Source organism: Geotrypetes seraphini, chromosome 6 (assembly GCF_902459505.1).
Source record: "Geotrypetes seraphini chromosome 6, aGeoSer1.1, whole genome shotgun sequence".
NCBI lineage: Eukaryota > Metazoa > Chordata > Amphibia > Gymnophiona > Dermophiidae > Geotrypetes > Geotrypetes seraphini.
The window spans coordinates 130,780,208-130,801,573 of NC_047089.1; the positions used below are offsets into that span (position 1 = coordinate 130,780,208).

Here is a 21,366-nt window from a genome sequence, read left to right on the forward strand (position 1 = left end):
TCAGAAAAAACACAGGAAGAACAATGGATTGGTTGATGTAAAACTCAGAAACAACCTTAGGTAAGAACTTAGGATGGGTACGGAGAACCACCTTATCATGATGGAAGACAGTGAAAGGAGGGTATCCGCTACCAAGGCTTGAAGCTCACTGACCCGACGGGCAGACATGAGAGCTATAAGAAACACAACCTTCCAAGTAAGATACTTCAAGTAAGCCCACGCTAGCAGCTCGAACGGGGGTTTCATCAATTGAGCAAGGACCACGTTAAGGTCCCAAACCACAGGAGGAGGTTTAAGGGGCGGATGAACGTGAAAAATGCCTTTCATGAACCACAGGATGAACAGCCAATCGGCTGATGGAAAGCAGCAATAGCACTAAGGTGGACTCGAACCGAAGATGACTTGAAACCAGCGCCAGACAAGTGCAACAGATAATCCAGGACAGCCGATAAGGAGGCGGACAGCGGCTCCAGTTGTCGAGTAGCACACCAGGAAGAAAAGCGGGTCCACTTCTGATGGTAACATTGGCAAGTGGACTCCTTCCAAGACACCTCGAGGACATCCAGCACAGGCTGGGAGAGGCGGAATGAGGGCATTAAGTCTCGAGGAACTGATGTAGGCAGCCCTCCTCCTCTCAGAACCAAGCTGTTAAGTACAGAGACTGGAGGTTGGGATGAAGCAGAGAACACCGACCCTGCGTAAGCAGAGAAGGAAAAACAGGCAGAGGAAGAGGCTCCCTGGAACTGAGTTGCGACAGAAGGGAGAACTACGGTTGTCGGGGTCACCGAGAAGCTATCAGAATCATGGTGGCATGCGAAGACTTGAGCTTGAAGAGAGTTTTCAAAATCAACGGGAATGGAGGGAACGTGTACAGGAACTTGTTCGTCCAATCCAGAAGGAAGGCATTCGCCTCGATCCTGAGAGGGGTGTAAACCCTGGAGCCAAAGCGGGGCAACTTGTGATTGAGGGGGGAAGCGAACAGATCGACATCCGGAGTCCCTCAACGAGCAAACACTTGATGCAGGGTCATGGAGTGGAGGGACCACTCGTGAGGCTGCAGAAGACGACTCAACCTGTCTGCCAGACAATTCTGCTGGCCCTGAATGTAGACAGCTCGAATGAACATGTTGCGGCAGATAGCCCAATCCCAGAGCCGGATAGCCTCCTGGCACAGGGACCTGGACCCCGTGCCTCCCTGTTTGTTGAGATAGTACATGACGACCTGGTTGCGAAGCAGGTGACAATAGGCTTTCAGAGCGAGGAAAATCGCTCGAAGCTCCAGAAGATTGATGTGACAAAGGTGGTCGGCACGGGACCAAAGACCCTGGGTGCGTAGACCGTCCATATGAGTCCCCCAAGCATAGGTCGACGTGTCCGTCGTGAGGACCTTTTGTGGAGGGGGAGGATGGAACAGATAACCTCTGGAAAGATTGGAAGAGAGCATCCACCAACGGAGAGACTGCTTCAACAAAGGAGTCACGACAATGAGTCGAGAGACCGGATCCCGATCCTGGGACCATTGGGACGCCAGAGTCCATTGAGGAATACGGAGGTGAAGTCCGGCAAAAGGCGTCACATGAACCGTGGAGGCCATGTGACCTAGGAGGACCATCATGAGCCAAGCCGGTGCCAAGGACAGATGGGTCACCCTCCGGCACAAACGGATAAGAGCCTCCTAATGAGGCCTAGGCAGGAAGGAGTGGAGACGAACCGTGTCCAGGATCGCTCCGATGAACCCGAGAGACTGGGACGGGCAGAGGTGAGACTTGGGAAAGTTCATCTCTAAGCCAAGACTCTGAAGGAGCAAGATGGTCTGATTCGTCGCTTGTAGGACTTTGTGGTGAGAAGACGCCTTGATTAACCAGTCGTCGAGGTAGGGAAACACCTGCAGGCCGTGGAGGTGCAGGGCCGCAGCCACCACAACCAGACATTTCATAAAAACCCTCGGAGAGGCCACCAGACCAAAGGGAAGAACACGATACTGGAGATGGAGATCCCCCACCCAGAATCTCAAATACCAGAGCGAGGCCGGGAGAATCGGAATGTGCGTGTACATATAACGTGGGAAGGATGAGAATTCTGAATCGTTCCTGGACCAGAAACTTGTTCAGAGCTCGGAGGTCCAGGATCGGATGCAGATCCCCCGTCTTCTTGGGCACCAGAAAGTACCGGGAATAAAATCTGGAGTTCTGCTGTTCCGTGGGAACCTCATCGACCGCCCGAAGGCGAAGAAGGGCCTGAGCTTCCTGCAGAAGGAAGGGAAGCTGAGACTGAGCAGAAGGACACTCTCTTGGAGGCAGGTCCGGGGGCACACAACTGAAGTAGAGGGAGTACACTTCCCAGATGATAGAGAGCACCCAACTGTCAGTGCTAACACTTTCCCACTGGGCATAGAAATAATGGAGATGACCCCCCAATGGGGAGGGAGGGAGGAAGCCCGAAGGCTCGGACTGGAATTGTCAAAAAGACGGCCCGGCGGCTGGGTCTTATTTTGGCGTTTCTGCTGCTGCAGAGGCCGTTTTGAAGAAGGCTTAGAGAAAGCAGGAGTAGATTTTTACGGATACCTCTGGAGAGGAATTTTGTATTGTCGAGCCGGAGGGACCTTCGGTTTAAGTTTCACCAGAGATGCGAAGGACCACTCGTGATCCGAGAGTCGCTTTGTGGCCGCCTCAATGGAATCATCGAAGAGCTCATGACCCATACACGGGAGATTGGCAAGATGATCCTGTAGATTTGGATCCATATCCACAATCCGGAGCCAAACAAGGCGACGCATAGCGATCACAAAGGCTGTAACTCTTGAGGACAATTCAAAGGCGTTGTAAGAGGCCTGAAACATATACAGGCAGAGTTGGGAGAGGGTCTCCTCGAGGAGACGAAACTCCTGACACCGAGATTCTGGTATGACCTCCCGAAATGAACGGAGCGTATCTATACAGAACCGGAGGTAGGACGTGAAAATAAAATTGTAGTTAAGGACATGGTTCACCATCATCGAATTCTGATAAAGGCGGCAACCAAACTTGTCCATCGTACAGCCCTCTCTACCCGGGGGGACAGCGGCATAAACTTTCGTGGGGTTAGACTTCTTCAAGGAAGACTCAACCACCAAGGATTGGTGGGAAAGCTGAGCCCTCTCAAACCCCTTAACCGGGATAGTCCGTTAACAGGACTCCAACTTGGAGGGAATAGCCGTGACCGCATTGGGTGTCTACAGGTTCTGGAGAAACGTCTGCCGGAGAACCTGATGCAAAGGGAGGTGAAGCGCCTCACAAGGTGGAGCATCCACTCCCATTTCCGCCAGGTATTCCTGGGTAAAGCGGGAGTCGGACTGAAGATCCAAGTTCAATGCTCTGGCCATGTCAGAGATGAAACGAGAAAAGGAAGAGGTCTGAGAAGAGGAGTCATTTTCCGAGGGAGACTCCAATCGAGACCGGGGTGCGGCTGAGAAAGAGGGAGAAACTTCCCTGGAATAGTAAGCCGGAGCCTCAGAGTACCACGAACGGATGACCGAAGAGGTTCGACTGAAACGGCCCCATGCAAGATGGACCGGGGAAGACCCCGGAGTCCGAGGGATCCGCTGATTAAGCCGCAGAGAAGGGGTATAGGAAAAATCCCCAACCGGTTTTGAAGTAGGCCCTTTAGAGGCCGGCAAGCGCCTCGAAGGGGAACATACACTAGAGTCCAATTCCAGGAAAAGCGTGTGTGTGGAAGGTCTCGAGGTCGGAGACCTGCCCCGACAGGGCAGGGAAGACTGGGGCCTTTTAGAAGAGGCGAGCCTCGCCGCAGTAGTGGGGGAAAAACGGGCCCCCAGTCTGGACCCCCAAAAGGTCATCGGCGACTCAGGGGAGTAAGATTCGCTCGAGGGAACCCGATGATTCTTATGGGTGAGGCCTCGAGAGATGAGGGGACGCTCAGGCTGGTCTGACCGCGACTGGGTTGAGACCGAGGTCACAGGCGTCGAAGTTAGGACTAGTTGGCTCACCACCGAGAAAAGCTGTGTGGTAATAATAGCCTTAAGCATGTCCTCGAACATAGGCACTGAGACCGAAGGTTGGTGGGTCGGGGGTGCAGCGGTGCACTCCTTTGGGGGCGACCTCGAGGAAGAGTATTCCCTACGTGAGGAGGCACGCTTAGAGTGATGTCTTGAAGACGCCGACGAGGTGGCGCTGGCATGAGACTCCGAGGTAGGCTTCTTTGCCAGCACACCTGAGGAGGGAAGAGGAGACTTACCTGAGGCCGGAGTAGCAGGAGGGGCCGAGGCCGGAGCCTTTGAGGCCAATGGGGACTTCGAGGCCAAGGACTTTGAGGTCGAGGCGCCCAACGGAGGCACCGAGACCGAGCTCGAGGCCCGTCCCGCCAGATCCATGGGGCCAAAGATTTGGAGAATCTTGGCCACCCTTCAACGAAGAGCCCGCGGTTGCAAAGTCGCACAACGGGGACACAACTCAGTGCAGTGCTCAGCACCCAGGCACTCCATGCACCAACGATGAGGGTCGGCGATGGAGATAACCCAGTTGCACTTAGTACAGTTTTTAAAGCCGGAACGAGGCCGGGACATAACATAGTAACATAGTAGATGACGGCAGATAAAGACCCGAATGGTCCATCCAGTCTGCCCAACCTGATTCAATTCAAATTTTTTAATTTTTTCTTCTTAGCTATTTCTGGGCAAGAACCCAAAGCTCCACCCTGCACCATGCCCGGGTTCCAACTGCCGAAATCTCCGCCAAGACCCACTCCAGCCCATCTACACACCCCCAGCCACCGAAGCCCTCCTCAGCCCATCCTCCACCAAACGGCCACATACAGACACAGACCGTACAAGTCTGCCCAGTACTGGCCTTAGTTCAATATTTAATATTATTTTCTGATTCTAAATCCTCTGTGTTCATCCCACGCTTCTTTGAAATCAGTCACAGTTTTACTCTCCACCACCTCTCTCGGGAGCGCATTCCAGGCATCCACTACCCTCTCCGTAAAGTAGAATTTCCTAACATTGCCCCTGAATCTATCACCCCTCAACCTCAAATTATGTCCTCTGGTTTTACCATTTTCCTTTCTCTGGAAAAGATTTTGTTCTACATTAATACCCTTCAAGTATTTGAACGTCTGAATCATATCTCCCCTATCTCTCCTTTCCTCTAGGGTATACATATTCAGGGCTTCCAGTCTCTCCTCATACGTCTTCTGGCGCAAGCCTCCTATCATTTTCGTCGCCCAAGAGAAAAGGACGGTTGCGGCCCCGCGAGGCCAGGCAGCCAGAGAAAGAACCGGCTCAAAAATATAAAAACTGAAAAAAAAAGAAAATAAGGGAAAATAAAGACACGAGCACAGCGACTCAACAGAAATAAACCAAAGAAGCAGCGGTGCAAGAGGGACAACATGATCGTGCGAAGCAAGGGAGCAGTGCTTCTGGCTCCGCGGAAAACAAAGAACTGAGGACACGCTGAAAGACACATGCCCTAGGCAGGGCGGGAGGGGCAAGTGCGCATGCACGGGCCAATCGCAAGCCTGAAGGTCTTCGAGCAAGTCTGCTTGCGAAAACGTCCGCTAGGGGGCTCCGTCGGTGACGTCACCCACATGTTGAGAATATGCTGCCTACTTGTCCTGGGATAAATCATTTTATGATTACTAGTAACCTCAGGATTTCTGTTAGTGCTGTTGAACATCATTGTTTACATGGTCAACAGGAAGATCCTGGACAGGCAAGTTAAGTATTAAAGTACTTCCTTATATTTCCAGAATACTGCAAATACTTTTCTGTTTAATATGCTGCATTGTTTTTCCATGCATTATTTTGATCTTTTCAGTACATAATTCCCTGAAGTGATTATAGTGTGCATAATACCATCCATCAGTAACAGAGGTACTATGGAATGCAGCTGGTAGACAATGAAAGGGTCCTTCCCTGTGTTCAAAAGTGGCCCTATTGACACCCCCCCTTTTATATTTTAAGAGTGGTGCTTGTATAGGGGGCCCAAAATCAAACTCGGGGAATATTAATCTAATATTTGGTGGATCCAAATGATGAATAATTCAATTATATAAATAACCGATCCCCTCTCTATGTGATTTTAACCTTAATACATTATATGTAAACTAACTTCGGAAGTGCTCAGAACCCACAGGTAGAGAAGCCGCAAATGGGGAGCAGTGTTCCCTCTAAACCAGTGGGCTCAAACTCGCGGCCCGGGGGCCACATGTGGCCCGCCAGGTACTATTTTGAGGCCCTCGGTATGTTTATCATAATCACAAAAGTAAAATAAAACAGTTTCTTGATCATATGTTTCTTTAGCTATAAATGACAATATTATTATTAGGACTTAGCTAAAAGGAAAGATTTATAAATTATAAAGAGTTTTACCTCATACAAAATTGTAATTTCTTTATAAGACATTAACTATTTTTTCTGAGGCCCTCCAAGTACCTACAAATCCAAAATGTGGCCCTGCAAAGGGTTTGACTTTGAGACCACTGCTCTAAACTGTGCTATACATCCAGCAGCTGAGTATGATTCAGAGTAGCTATAAACATAGTTAAATAGATGAAAAAGATAGGAAAGCATGCAGAGCATGACTCACAGAATTCTTTCCAGCCTCCTTGCCAGTGTTTAAGTATGTATGGTTACCAGACGTCCAGGAAAATCCACACATGTCTTCTTTTTAGAGGACTGTCTGGGTGTCTGGATGGATTTTCAAAACCCAGCAGTTTGTTTGGGTTTTGGAAGGCCCTGAACTTGAAGCCATACCTGGAGAGACTCCAAGCATGCGCAGATGCGACTCGTCAAACGCATGCACGCATGACATCCACACATGCTCAAAGGCCCTCCAGACGCGGCCCAGACTCGAAGAAGGAGAAGAGATGAGGTATGTGTGGGGGTGGGACCACATGTCCTCTTTTTTCTTGAACAATTCTGGTAATGTGTGTTTGTGTTATCTGTAAGAAGTACTGTACTTGCAACATAATGTGACAGAAAATGTTTGCTCATGTCAACTCAGTCCTTAGAGGAAACTGCTTAAAATTCCTCACAATGAGTTTTAGTACCTTACCTCCCTCCTCCAGGGTAAACATACTCCAGCTGGCCTAACACCAAAAGCAGAGAGACCGGCAGATTTGGGGCTTTGAGTATCTGTGCATGTCCAAGGCCTGCCAGTTTCCCCTCCTCTGAAACAGGAAGTTTGGAGGGGGAGGGAACAGACAGGCCTTGAGTAAGCACAGATGCTCAAGGCCCTGCCCACCAGCCTCTGAGCTTTTGGTGCTGTGTTAGTTGGAGTATTACCGCCCCGGGGGAGGAAGGTATAGCACTAAACATGTCATGAGGGGCTGGGAGGTGGAGAGAAGTACTGGAGACCATGGATGGAGGGGGAAAGAGGGAAAGAAATGCTGCACACCACAGTGGTGAGTTTAGATATAAGGAAGCATGCTGGATACTATGATGGGGGTGACTATGGCATGGTAGGGAAGATCCTGGAGCTGGCGGTAGAGCATGGGTTGGGGGTAGGGCCTGCATCCCCCCCCTAACAAAAACGTATTCTACAGCCCCTGGCTCTATTTATGTGGCTGAAACCATAAATTCTAAAACTGATTGTAGATTGCAAAGCTATCATGCAAGTAAAGTTTGGCAAACAAAAGCACAGCTGTAACCAGCATCCACTTCAGTATTACATCCCAGTTTTCTTATACAGTGGTGCCTCGCATAACGGACGCCTCGCACAGCGAACGCTGCGCACAACGAACTTTATGTCTTGATCCGTACAACGAACTTCGTTTCACACAACGAAGTCGCCCGAGCTGCATCCTTCCGCGCAGGCACTGCGCTTAACTGCCCTCTCTCCGCCTGGTTCCCTCTTGCCCCCCCCGACTCCCCGACACGATCGGGGCAAAAAGGAGCCCAAGCCCTCTTGCCCCGCCGATTCCCCAACTCCCCACACAATATCGGGCCAGGAGGGAGCCCAAGTCCTCCTGGCCACGGCGACCCCCTAACCCCACCCTGCACTACATTACGGGCAGGAGGGATCCCAGGCCCTCCTGTCCTCGACGCAAACCCCCCCTCCCCCCAACGACCGCCCCCCCCAAGAACCTCTGACCGCCCCCCCAGCCGACCCGCGACCCCCCTGGCCGACCCCCACGACACCCCCAACCCCCTTCCCCGTACCTTTCTGTAGTTGGCCGGACAGACGGGAGCCAAACCCGCCTGTCCGGCAGGCAGCCAATGACGGAATGAGGCCGGATTGGCCCATCCGTCCCAAAGCTCCGCCTACTGGTGGGGCCTAAGGCGCCTGGGCCAATCAGAATAGGCCCGGGAGCCTTAGGTCCCTCCTGGGGGCGGGGCCTGAGGCACATGGGCCCAACCCGACCATGTGCCTCAGGCCCTGCCCCCAGGAGGGACCTAAGGCTCCCGGGCCTATTCTGATTGGCCCAGGCGCCTTAGGCCCCACCAGTAGGCGGAGCTTTGGGACGGATGGGCCAATCCGGCCTCATTCCATCGATGGCTGCCTGCCGGACAGGCGGGTTTGGCTCCCGTCTGTCCGGCCAACTACAGAAAGGTACGGGGAAGGGGGTTGGGGGTGTCGTGGGGGTCGGCCAGGGGGGTCGCGGGTCGGCTGGGGGGGCGGTCGGAGGTTCTTGGGGGGGGGTGGTCGTTGGGGGGGGGGGGGGTTTGCGTCGAGGGCAGGAGGGCCTGGGATCCCTCCTGCCCGTAATGTAGTGCAGGGTGGGGTTAGGGGGTCGCCGTGGCCAGGAGGACTTGGGCTCCCTCCTGGCCCGATATTGTCGGGGAGTTGGGGAATCGGCGGGGCAAAAGGGCTTGGGCTCCCTTTTGCCCCGATCGTGTCGGGGAGTCGGGGGGGCAAGAGGGCTTGAGCTCCCTTTTGCCCCGATCGTGTCGGGGAGTCGGGGGGGCAAGAGGGCTTGAGCTCCCTCTTGCCCCGATCGTGTCGGGGAGTCGGGGGGGCAAGAGGGCTTGAGCTCCCTCTTGCCCCGATCGTGTCGGGGAGTCGGGGGGGGCAAGAGGGCTTGAGCTCCCTCTTGCCCCGATCGTGTCGGGGAGTCGGGGGGGGCAAGAGGGCTTGGGCTCCCTCTTGCCCCGATCGTGTCGGGGAGTCGGGGGGGCAAGAGGGCTTGAGCTCCCTCTTGCCCCGATCGTGTCGGGGGTGCCAGGGACCACACGGAGTCACCCACCGTACCACCCGATTCGGGTAAGCGCAGGTATCGGTGGGTGGCTTATTTGCGGGGGGGTGCCTTATTTTACATTTTTTTCTAAAAAGGGGGGGCTGTCTTATTTGATGGCCCTGCCTTATCATCGGGGAAACACGGTAGAAAAAAAAAAAAAATGAACAGTTAAGTCCCAGTTTTTGCCGCTGAGACTCTGCCCTCTCACTGTAAAATTAGACTCTACTTAGTCTGTCTTTAAATTTAAAAAATGTGTGTTGTTTTAAAAAACAATTATGTTTTTAGATGTATCTAAATAAAAATAATAACCAAAAATTTATCTTTTTTTATGTCATCTTAGCATATTTTATGCTACAGAACGAATTATTTTTTTTAACATGTATTGTTATGGGAAAACGCGTTTCACACAACGAACGTTTCACATAACAAACTTGCTCCTGGAACGGATTAAGTTCGTTGTGTGAGGCACCACTGTATAGTATCAGCACCACAGAATCCAGGAGGCAGGCAAGCAAAGAGTAGACAGAGACCGTTGAAAACTGTGATCCCCAGCAACCAGTTTTTCCAAAAATAAATATTATGTTAAGCTTATGAAGACGCCAAATTCTTGAAAATCCAACAACAATTCTGCTATGAGGCCCTGGGAATGTAGAAATGATGAATGTGATACATACTGGTATTGAGCAGGAAGTGATATTTCCTGGAACTTCTCCAAAATCAACATGCTATAAGCAGTCCTTCAGGTTCACCATGTTATTTTAATAAAGATTTTGTTCAATAAATCCAGGATAAAAAATAAATTGCCTTTAAAATATTTGCAAGGGACAAGAATTATTTTTATATAGGTTGCTTTCTTTCTATATTTCCTGGACTATCATGTATTTAAAAGCTAATGAGGTATATTTTCAAAGCACTTAGACTTACAAAGTTACATAGTAACCTATAAAACTTTTTAAGTCTAAATGCTTTGATAATATTACCCCTGTGCTAAAACAGTTGCACTGGCTTCCAGTGCCGCAAAGGGTTTGTTATAAATTGTCGTCAGTGATACATCAGAGTTTGTATGGATCTGTTCCTTTGAATTTTCAGTCTTTGTGGGAGGTGTATCAGCCGAGGAGGAACTTAAGGTCTGAAGGTACTATGAGATTAACCTCTGAAACAGAGAAAACTGTCCAGTATGTTAAATCCAGAGTGGCAATGTTATCTGTAGCAGGGGTCAAATTTTGGAATTCCCTCCCTGGTATCCTGAGGAACTGTTCCGATCGCTTACAATTTAGAAAGATGTTGAAGACACAACTGTTTGTGGAGGCTTTTTTTAAACTATCTGGTTGATTTATTTTAAGAATTTTAAGCTGTGATAATTGCACTTTATATATAGTGATGGCTAATGTGTAAATTTTTTGAGCTCTTGAAACTCTTTTTAGGGGATGAGATTGCTATGTAATTGTACTGTTTATTTGAATGCACTTTGTAAATGTATTGCGTGTGAATTATTGTGAATGTTTTTCAATTGTTAACCGCTTAGTTTTATGTGGTCTAGAAATATTAGAAATAAATAATATCTCCTCTTTGCTCTATGCAATCCTCAAATTCATAACATGTATTTTTTGTGCATTCTCCTTCTGTCTTCTATACACACGCCTCCTAAATTTGTAGGCAAAATGGCACTGTCTTGTGAAGTACAAAATTCCAAAGCATTATGGATCAGACTAAATTAGAATTAAATTGATCCCTTTAAGTTAATAAAAATATTTCAAGATTAACCCTACAATGAATATACAAGGAACATCCACAACCCAGTTTAAGCATTTTTTCTTTAAGTATAAACCTCAAGACACAGACAGTTGGATCCCATTCACTGAAAACCAAATTCTGGTTGTTAACCCCTTTTTCTGCTCACCTCTTGAATCCCTGAAGTCCACGTGGTTAGGTGAATAGTGTTTACAAAGCCTTTCCATTATCTGCTTGTAGTGCATTAATCTATGCAGTGGTCGAAGGATGAAGGTATTCAGAGGCAAATAGCAGACCTTCTGCAACTCAAAGTCCCTGCACAGGGCCTCTAGCTTGCGAGAGTTTCTGATTCCTTTCTCCAGCTCCATCAAAACCTCATTGTGTTTCTGTAGGTGAACTGTCAATTGCTTATAAAAAAAAAAGGGGGGGGGGAGGGAAACAACAGAATATGAACTGATACATAGCAAACATGCCACTAAAAAACAACATTAAGTAATTTAGTACTTCAGGGCTTCCAGTCTCTCCAGTATTAATTTCCAAAACACAAAAAGATCACAGGAAAAAATACATGCAAAATTAATAGGCAGTTTACTACACATTTTCTATACAAAACTTCCAGTGAATAAGAAGCAGCAGCTTTGCTACAGATGTCTTTACCTGAAGAAATAATCACTTAGTAGTCAGTAGTATACTTGTATTCACTAGAATTTGTATTTTGCACAGCACAAACAGAAAAAGGACTGGTAAAACTATTAATCATATTTTATGAATAGTAGTGTAGAAAATCAATTAATACCGCTCTATTTGACAAATTCATTACCTAAGCAGATAACCTTCTCTCACTATGCTATTTCCCAGCGGCATACCCAAATGTAACCTCTCACGTATCTCCAATCCCTTATGTATTCTTCCCCTTGTACCCCCCCCCCCATTTTCTTATGTAACATTTCTCTTCATTCATTCAGAATTTCGCTGATTGTCCAGCCTTCTTTTAATGTGAACCGCCTAGAAGTCGTTTGATGGATGGTCTCGGTACTCAAGGATCTTCCGTACGAAGAACGGTTAGATAAATTAAAGCTATACTAGCTCGAGGAGCGCAGAGAGAGGGGAGACATGATCGAGACGTTCAAGTATCTCACGGGCCGCATCGAGGCAGAGGAAGATATCTTCTTTTTCAAGGGTCCCAAGGCAACAAGAGGGCATCCGTGGAAAATCAGGGGCGGGAAACTGCGAGGTGACACCAGGAAATTCTTTTTTACTGAAAGGGTGGTTGATCGCTGGAATGGTCTTCCACTTCAGGTGATTGAGGCCAGCAGCGTGCCTGATTTTAAGGCCAAATGGGATCGACACGTGGGATCTATTCACAGGGTAAAGGTAGGGGAGGGTCATTAGAGTGGGCAGACTGGATGGGCCGTGGCCCTTATCTGCCGTCTATTTCTATGTTTTCTATGTTTCTATGACTATGGCGGTATAGAAAAATAAAGTTATTATTATTATTAGAAACTTATAGGTCTTTAGAATATAATCAGACTTCAACAGAATTATTTTATCAATGGCTATGTTGCCCCTATTGTACATCAGAGGAAAATCAAAGAAAAAAAAAAAGAGAGAACAATTTGTAGATAGCCAAATGAGTGGGTAAGTATTAATGTGAGTTATCATTAAGGTGTTTTATTATAATTGTCAACTCCAGTAACTAGGTCTCATTGCATAGAATGGGACCTGAGCTATGCTAGCACATGATAATTGTAAAACACCACATCTTAACAGTAACCCAAGTTAATTAACTATACCCCTTAATATAGCAGTTGACAGAAGTTCCAAGTTTATTCTTAGTTTGATATACCGATCAACACAAGTACCTGGCCAGTTTACAGTATTAAAAATTTAAAAGATCTTAATAAAAAGTATTTAAAAAAATTAAGAGTTACAGCTTCCCATGTTTTATGTAGTTGAATTGTCTTTTTTTTCTGGGTTTTTTCTGGGTTTTAAGAACATAACATAAGAACATAAGAATTGCCACTGCTGGGTTAGACCAGTGGTCCATCGCACCCAGCAGTCCGCTCCCGCGGCGGCCCCCAGGTCAAAGACCAGAGCCCTAACTGAGATCAACCCTACCTGCGTATGTTCCGGTTCATCAGGAACTTGTCCAACCTTGTCTTGAATCCCTGGAGGGTGTTTTCCCCTATAACAACCTCCGGAAGAGCGTTCCAGTTTTCCACCACTCTCTGGTTGAAGAACTTCCTTACATTTGTACAGAATCTATCCCCTTTTAACTCTAGTTCTTCTTACCTAGAAGAGGGTGAACAACCTGTCTTTATGTACTAAGTCTATTCCCTTCAGTATCTTGAATGTTTCTATCATGTCCCCTCTCAGTCTCCTCTTTTTGAGGAAGAAGAGGCCCAGTTTCCCTAATCTCTCACTGTACGGCAACTCCTCCATCCCCTTAACCATTTTAGTTGCTCTTCTCTCGACCCTTTCGAGTAGTACTGTGTTCTTCTTCATGTATGGCGACCAGTCCAGGACGCAGTATTCCAGGTGAGGGCGTACCATGGCCCGGTACAGAGGCATGATAATCTTCTCCGATCTGTTCGTGATCTCCTTCTTAATCATTCCTAACATTCTGTTTGCCCTCTTCGCCGCCACCACACATTGCGCGGATGGCTTCATCGAGTTGTTGACCAGTACTCCCAAGTCTCTTTCCTGGGGGGGTTTCTCCAAGTACTGCACAGGACATCCTGTATTCGTGTATAAGATTTTTGTTACCAACATGCATCACCTTACACTTATCCATGTTAAACCTCATTTGCCATGTCGCGGCCCATTTCTCGAGCATGTTTATGTACTGTTGCAGATCTTTGCAGTCCTTCTGTGTCTTCACTACTCTAAATAGCTTCGTATCGTCTGCAAATTTAATCATCTCACTTGTCTTACCAATTTCCAGCTTGTTTATAAATATGTTGAAGAGCACAAGCCCAAGCACCGAACCCTGCGGCACTCTGTTCGTGATACTTTTCCAGTCCGAGTATTGTCCATTTACCCCCACTCACTGTTTCCTATCCGCCAACCAGTTTTTTATCCACAGGAGTATGTCACCCTCGATTCCACGGCTCACAATTTTTCGTAGTAGTCATTCATGCGGGACCTTGTTGAACACCTTCTGAAAATCCAGATATACAATGTCGACTGGCTCACCCTTGTCTATCTGCCTGTTTACTCCCTTGAAGAAGTGCAACAAGTTCATCAAGCAAGATCTCCCCTTGGATGTACTGTGTTTATTACTGTTACTTTATTTTTTATTGATTGTTCTTGTAAGCTTCCATTACTGGTCCCACTTTTTGGAATGCCCTACTCTGCTCCCTTCAGCTAGAACCTCTCTGGATAGATTCAAAACAGCCCTCAAGACTGCCTTTGACTATGCTTCTCTTTATGCTCAGCCTTACTTATAATTCCATAACCCTGCCCCTCTATCGGCACTATGCGAAGATACCCCCAGGGTCAGCTTGTGGAGATTAGCCCCTATCTTCTATCCTACTTCCACTGCTTCTTCCCCCTCCCTTATCTCTTTCTCTTACTTTCACTATCCATCCTTCCACTCTCTATTTTATTTGCTTTGATTGTAAACGACTCAGACGCTTTGTGATGTGTGGTATATCAAGAATTAATGAAACTTCCATGCTTAATAAACAGATTTCAAACTAAAATAGCAAATTAAATCTAATTACCAAAGTTCTAGATTTACACACATATTCCTACCTTCATACTCTGAATGTTCTTCAACATGACATCACCGATTCTTTGGTAATCCCCTTTAATATGGGCATTAGACCGGCCTTCCCTGTCAAGAAAACATGGTTCAGATAACATGTGCTTGAATTGTAAAAAAAAAACCAAAAAACCCCAGCAATGGTTACAACCTTCTCAAAAATAAAATTTGCTGCAGTACTTACGGTATACCTTTGTCAATACTTCAGTAAACAAACAAGTGCATAAACAGCTAGGACATGGAGCCAAAGGACTTTCCCTCATTCTAGGCCTATGAGGGTGGGGGAATCTTTAGTGAATAAAACCTATGGTGTTGATGCTACATAAAGATGCAGACATGCTTTACCAACATCTGTGCTCAGGCTTCACTATGTAGTACAGAATCTGTAATTGACAATGAGTAAAAACAAACGAAAGTGTGGAAACCATTTCATTTCTAGTAGAAATAAAAAGAATTACATTTCAACTAGGTTCTTATTTTTCACTTAGCTGTCATTTCACAGAAAAGCAACAAATACTGAATGGAGTCTGCGCCAGAAGACATATAAGAGACTATAGGATGGGTAGGTATAGCCTAGAGCAGTGATCTCCCATTATTTTTCAAGCAGGGGGTCACATTAGCAAAAAAAGATTTCAGTGTGACAGTCAGAATCTTTGTCAAAGTAGCCAGTGGCTAATGCCGCAAGCAATGAAACAAAAGAGAAGATCCCAGTCTAGAACAGGGGTGCCCACACTTTTTTGGCTTGCGAGCTACTTTTAAAATGACCAAGTCAAAATGATCTACCAACAATAAAATTAAAAAACATAAAGCACACTGTACGCAGAGAAAATGTTAATTATCATGTGTATTCGGGTGTTTTTTCAGAGGTCAAGGCAGATGACTTTAAAATAACAACTATACAAAAATAGACAAATATACCCTCTCCCCTTTTACTAAACTGCAATAGCGGTTTTTAGCTCAGGGAACTGCGCTAAATGCCCTCGCAGCTCCTGACGCTCATAGGCTCCCTGCGCTAAAAAACACTATCATGGTTTAGTAAAAGGGGGCCATAGTGCAAAATATAGACAGCAGATATAAATTCTCAAAACTGACACATTTTGATCACTAAATTGAAAATAAAATCATTTTTCCTACCTTTGTTGTCTGGTAATTTCATGAGTCTCTGGTTGCACTTCCTTCTTCTGTAAAGCCAATATTCTTTCTGCCTTTCTTTCTCTCTCCCCCTGCCTGCCTTTATTTCTCTGTCCCCCCTACCCCCTTTATTTCTCCCTTTCTTTCTCTCTCCCCCTGCCAGCCTGTCTTTCTTTCTCTCTCTCCCTGCCCCATCTCTTTATTTCTGCCTTTCTTTCTCTCTCCCCCTGCCTGCCTCTTTCTTTCTCTCTCCCTCTGCCCCCTCTTTATTTCTGCCTTTCTTTCTCTCTTCCCCTGCAAGCCTGTCTTTCTTTCTCTGTCCCCCTGCCCCCTTCTTTATTTCTGCCTTTCTTTCTCTCTCCCCCTGCCTGCCTGTCTTTCTTTCTCTCTCCCCTTGCCCCCCTCTTTATTTCTGCCTTTGCGATCTACTGGTCAATCGCGATCAACCATTTGGGCACCCCTGCTCTAGAATGATGAATTAATTCCAGCTGTTCAAGCACAAATCAATATATAACTAAAATGAAGCCTTATTCCCTAGACTTGCTCTCTCATTGAGCTTATCAGTACTACTCCCTTCCCCCCCCCAAAAAAAAAAATCACTCTCCAATATATATCTGTCTTAAAACCCTGTCCTCTTTCACTTCAAGTCAGATCACCCAGTGTCTTACTGTGGGTGCCTCCTCTGAGATAGATATTCTGTTTTCTTCCAACATCATTTATTTATTTAATTCATTTTCTATCTAGTTGTCCCCCCAAAGAGCTCAGAACAGGTTAAACATACATAATATGCATTTAACAGATTATGATTTGCACTAAATTTGCCATAAGTTCAGTACAAGTTTACAATACATGTTTTATCCTAACTTGACAGGAGAGGAGAGAAAGAGGGAAGAGGACATTCTCTTTCTGAGAGGAGAAGAGTACAAAACATATCTTTGAATAAGTATACATTATTTTGCTCTGAGCTTTGATAGGATTGGGGAGAAAAGCTCAATTGTAGGTTCCCTTCTATAAACAGTTTAGATCTTAAAAGAGCAAACTTTACTTAGCTAGTCTCCATAGGATAATAGCGTTTATAGTTCTACAGTTTTGCTAGAGATGGTTTTTGGCAGGGACAGCTAGATCTGGCTTAGTCTCCATCCCTTAACCGGAATGGAACCAGGCTGCTGGTGCTAACGTTTAAAAAGGAGATACTACTACCAGTGTTCCCGCTAAGCTGTGCTGGCGTGCGCTGGCGCACAAAATATTAGGTCGCAGCGCACAAGTTTCTCGTCACAGCGCAGGACCGGCAAGATTGACTCATTTGAACTTCTGCAAGATCAGCATCGGAAGCGTGCGCTGGGCCAGAGAGATCTTGGGGAGCCTCCGACAGTGGCTTTCTCCCCTCTCTGCAGCTCTCCTTTACTTCCCAGCGCAGCGATTCACGAAGGCAGCCTCGGGGCTTTTGCTGAGTCGCGGCTGCCTCTGATGATGCAACTTCCTCTTTCCTCAGAGGCGGCGCGACACAACAAAGGACCCGAGGCTGCCTTCGTGAATCGCTGCGCTGGGAAGTAAGAAGAGCTGCTGGGAGGGGAGAAAACCACTATCAGTCTGGGAAGCTGCTGGGCAGGGGAAAAAAGGGACAGCTGCTACTGGAAAGGGAGAAGGAGAGATGCTTCTGGGAGGGGAGGAGGGAAAGGAATCTGGGAAGCTGCTGGGCCAGGAAAAAAAAGGGACAGCTGCTACTGGAGAGGGAGAAGGAGAAGGAGAGATGCATCTGGGAGGGGAGGAGGGAAAGGAATCTGGGAAGCTGCTGGGCCAGGAAAAAAAAGGACAGCTGCTACTGGAGAGGGAGAAGAAGGAGAGATGCTTCTGGGAGGGGAGGAGGGAAAGGAATCTGGGAAGCTGCTGGGCAAGGAAAAAAAGGGACAGCTGCTACTGGATAAGGAGAAGAAGGAGAGATGCTTCTGGGAGGGGAGGAGGGAAAGGAATCTGGGAAGCTGCTGGGCCAGGAAAAAAAAGGGACAGCTGCTACTGGAGAGGGAGAAGGAGACGGAGAGATGCTTCTGGGAGGGGAGGAGGGAAAGGAATCTGGGAAGCTGCTGGGCAAGGAAAAAAAAGGGACAGCTGCTACTGGAGAGGGAGACGGAGAGATGCTGCTGGGAGGGGAGGAAGGGAAGAGAGTTACTGCTGGACAGGAGGCTGGGAGAAAGAAAGAAAGGGGGCAGGCAGGGAAACAGAAGGAAAGAAGAGAAACAGAAAAAAAGAAAGAAAGGTCAGGGAGAGAGGAAGAAAAAGTTGGGGGAGGGAATGAGGTGTGGAGGAGAGAAAGCATACAGGCTGATAGAAGGGAAGAAAGATTGGATGCACAGTCAGAAGAAGAAAGTGCAACCAGAAATCACCAGACAAGGTAGGAAAAATGATTTTATTTTAAATTTAGCAAAGTGGAGGCAGTATTACCACAGTTTTCAAAGGAATTTGCCCAAATAACTTAATAGTTAACTGGGTAAATTCCCAGAGATGAAAACTTCCCTTCACTTACTATGCACAGTTCTGAATTTATATCTGCTGTCTATATTTTACAATATGGTCCCCTTTTACTAAACCGCAATAGTGGTTTTTAGCGCAGGGAGCCTATGAGCGTCAAGAGCAGTGCTGGGCATTCAGCGCAGCTCCCTGCGCTAAAAACTGCTATTGTGGTTTAATAAAAAGGATGGAGGGTATATTTGTCTATTTTTGTATGCTATAAAAACCAAATACAGAGAGAGACTGAGAGCTGTTGACGAAGAGCTACGTGTGTGTCTTTCTTCCATTCCAGCCAGAATATCAGCTTTGTGTTCAGCCAAACAGGCCCAGGTTTCGCACTGAATAAAGTATTTTATAATTTTTATAATTTTTATTTCATAATAAAGTAATTATAAAATACTTTCTTTGTGTTTATTTGATTCCTATTCAAGAGAATTACTTTATATATAGTCAATATAGGCAGAGAGTTAAATTTTTTAACATTTTCTAATGGTGGTGTGCCTCGTGATTTTTTTCATGAAACAAGTGTGCCTTTGCCCAAAAAAGGTTGATAAACACTGGTCTAGAAATTGAAAGCATCAAACGTATTGTCTTCTGGACTGTTTTTAATTTACAGTTTACACATATGGATGTAACAGACATAACTACATTTGTTGTAAAACATTTATTAAGATATCATTTCATCCCTACAATTTCTGTGTTCTTAAAAATATTATTTAACGTTATTTAATTTAGCGTGTAGGCCTAAAATTCCTTTGAATACCTCGTCCTCATGTATCAGCAACTTTGACAACATATTTATTTGGCTCATAACTTGCTGGCGCCCGATATTTTTAGCTCACAGTGAAAAAAGTTTGCTCACAACACCCGCCCGCTTAGAGGGAACACTGACTACTACTACTATTTATCATTTCTATAGCGCTGAAAGGCATACACAGCGCTGTACATTTAACATACAATAGACAGTCCCTACTCAGAAGAGCTAACAATCTAATTAGACAGACAGGACATCTCAGGGTTGGGGAGATTATGGTAGAAGAAATGATACAGTGGGTATAGGTATCCTCTAGCTCAGTGTTCTTCAACCACCGGTCCATGGACTGGTGCTGGTCCACAGAAATTTCCTGCCAGTCCATAGGGCCGGCATTTGCATCAGGGCCCGAGACAGTGTTCTTCAGCCGCTGGTCTGTGGTGCAATCGATGTGGCGTTATCATCGGGAAGCCTCCTCTCTGACGAACAACAGAGGGAAGGCTTCCAGATGAGGCACAGGATGTGTGAGGAGCCACTACCTGCAGCTTTGTGCACTGTGTCAGTGAGGAAGAGGGAGCTGGCCTGAAGATAACACCGGGGGGCAGCATAAAATGGCCAGGCAAGAGCAGGCTAGAAGTTAAGGCACAGCATGGAGGGAGGGGGACAACAAAGGTAGGGGGGAATGATTTTAGTTTTGAATTTAGTGACTGATTTACATCTGCTGTCTGTATTTTGCACTGTTCAGGAAGAAATGCATTTGAATCTTTTTCTCTGGGGCTTGTACTGCATGCAAAGTCTTGAATCTTAGGATTTCGTTTGTATATATTAGTACTTTTAGTTTTTGGTCCTATATTTTCATAGGGGTTATCTGTTTTCTGGTAGGAATGAATGTTGAGAAGCATACAGTGTGCTTTGCGTAGTTTAATTTTGTGGTTAACCATTATGTATTGTTAATAAGATTATATATTGTGTGTGTGTATGAAAAATGAATGGAAAAAATTGTGTTGCAATTAGTACTATTTTGGGGCGGAGATGTGCAGGTTCTGGACCACGACTTAGCCCAGTGTTCTTCAACTGCTGGTCCACAAAATAATTCTTTTATTTCCGCAGGTCCATAGGTGTCAGAAAGTTGAAGAACACTGCTCTAGCTTGAGCACATCTCATTTAGGAAAGGCTTGATTAATTTACTCTGTATTTTACTTATTGTGTATGTTTTAAAAATGAATAAAGAATTATAAAAAAAAAAAAAAGAAAGGCTTGTTTATTTTGTAATAGCTTTCAAGTACTTAAAGATCATCTGTTTTCCTTCTCCTTGAGGGTATACATATTTAGGAAATTCCTTAGAAGCTGATGAGAAAAACGTGAAATTGATTATCAATTTCTGTTTGATGTTCACTGAGGAAGAGCTGGGATTAGGACTGGAGAAAAAATTGACACAAAATAGGAAAAGTGAGGTGTAGATGTTTGTTACTTAGTTCTTTGTTGCTCAATACAACATTAGTTTATCCAAATTATTTCATTATGCTTTGTTCAAGTTAAGAGCTTTCCCACTGAACATTTACAATTTTTGATAGCGTGGAGGGCCATAATCAAAAAATACGTCTAAGTACAATTTGGACGTAAGGCGCTAGTCACCCAAAGTTGGTAGTGGGAAAATGTCCATTCTCCAAAAGTACGTGTAAAATATGTTTTTTTCAAAAATTGTCATCTGTACATCCAGGCATTTGATTGTCTAGACTGCCACTAAGTCTATCTTTATATGACATTCTCGACCAAAATTTCATCCAAGTCCCAAATGCCCAGAACAAGACCATTTGGACGTGGGAGGGACCAGCCTCGTGATGGATTGGCCACCTACACATGGCAACAGAGCACTGCTGTGAACTTCTTAAAAAGGGTGGTAGATAGACATTTCACCAGAACTCCCTTATAGATTATGGTGAGCCCCCCAAAAACCACTATACACACCTATCTACAAACCCCATAGCAGATACCACCTATATGGCAGTAGAGTGGTTTGGTTGTTTGTTTTTTTTGTGGACTCACATTTTCCACCATGAATGTATTGGTTAGAGTAGCTTATGGGCTTGGGCCCTTCTCTATGGTTCACTAGCCCAGCCCCCAGACTACTTAAGCCACCTCTGTGCAGCTCTCCTAGGCTTTCCAATGCCAGATGCTGATGTTCTGGAGGCAGGTATGCACATTTTTATTCTGAACTTTGTGGGGGTGCGACCGAGTCAGTATACATGGGAGGTGTGTGTGTGGTTCTTTCCTATGTATCTGCAGTGGTTATCTGGTCACTTTGGAT

At 46.1% G+C, this 21,366-nt stretch overlaps 1 protein-coding gene across 3 annotated transcripts in view; it reads right to left on the reverse strand.

The window, feature by feature from the left end:
* Window positions 1–21,366, reverse strand: part of FARP1 (FERM, ARH/RhoGEF and pleckstrin domain protein 1) — a 541,848-nt gene that overhangs the window by 104,199 nt on the left and 416,283 nt on the right. For all 3 annotated transcript variants that reach the window (XM_033949732.1, XM_033949731.1, XM_033949733.1), the window contains 2 exons: window positions 14,662–14,743; window positions 11,075–11,312 (listed from right to left, as the gene is read on the reverse strand). In XM_033949732.1, the coding sequence (XP_033805623.1) occupies window positions 11,075–11,312; window positions 14,662–14,743 (320 nt within the window). The remainder of the gene's footprint in view (window positions 1–11,074; window positions 11,313–14,661; window positions 14,744–21,366) is intronic.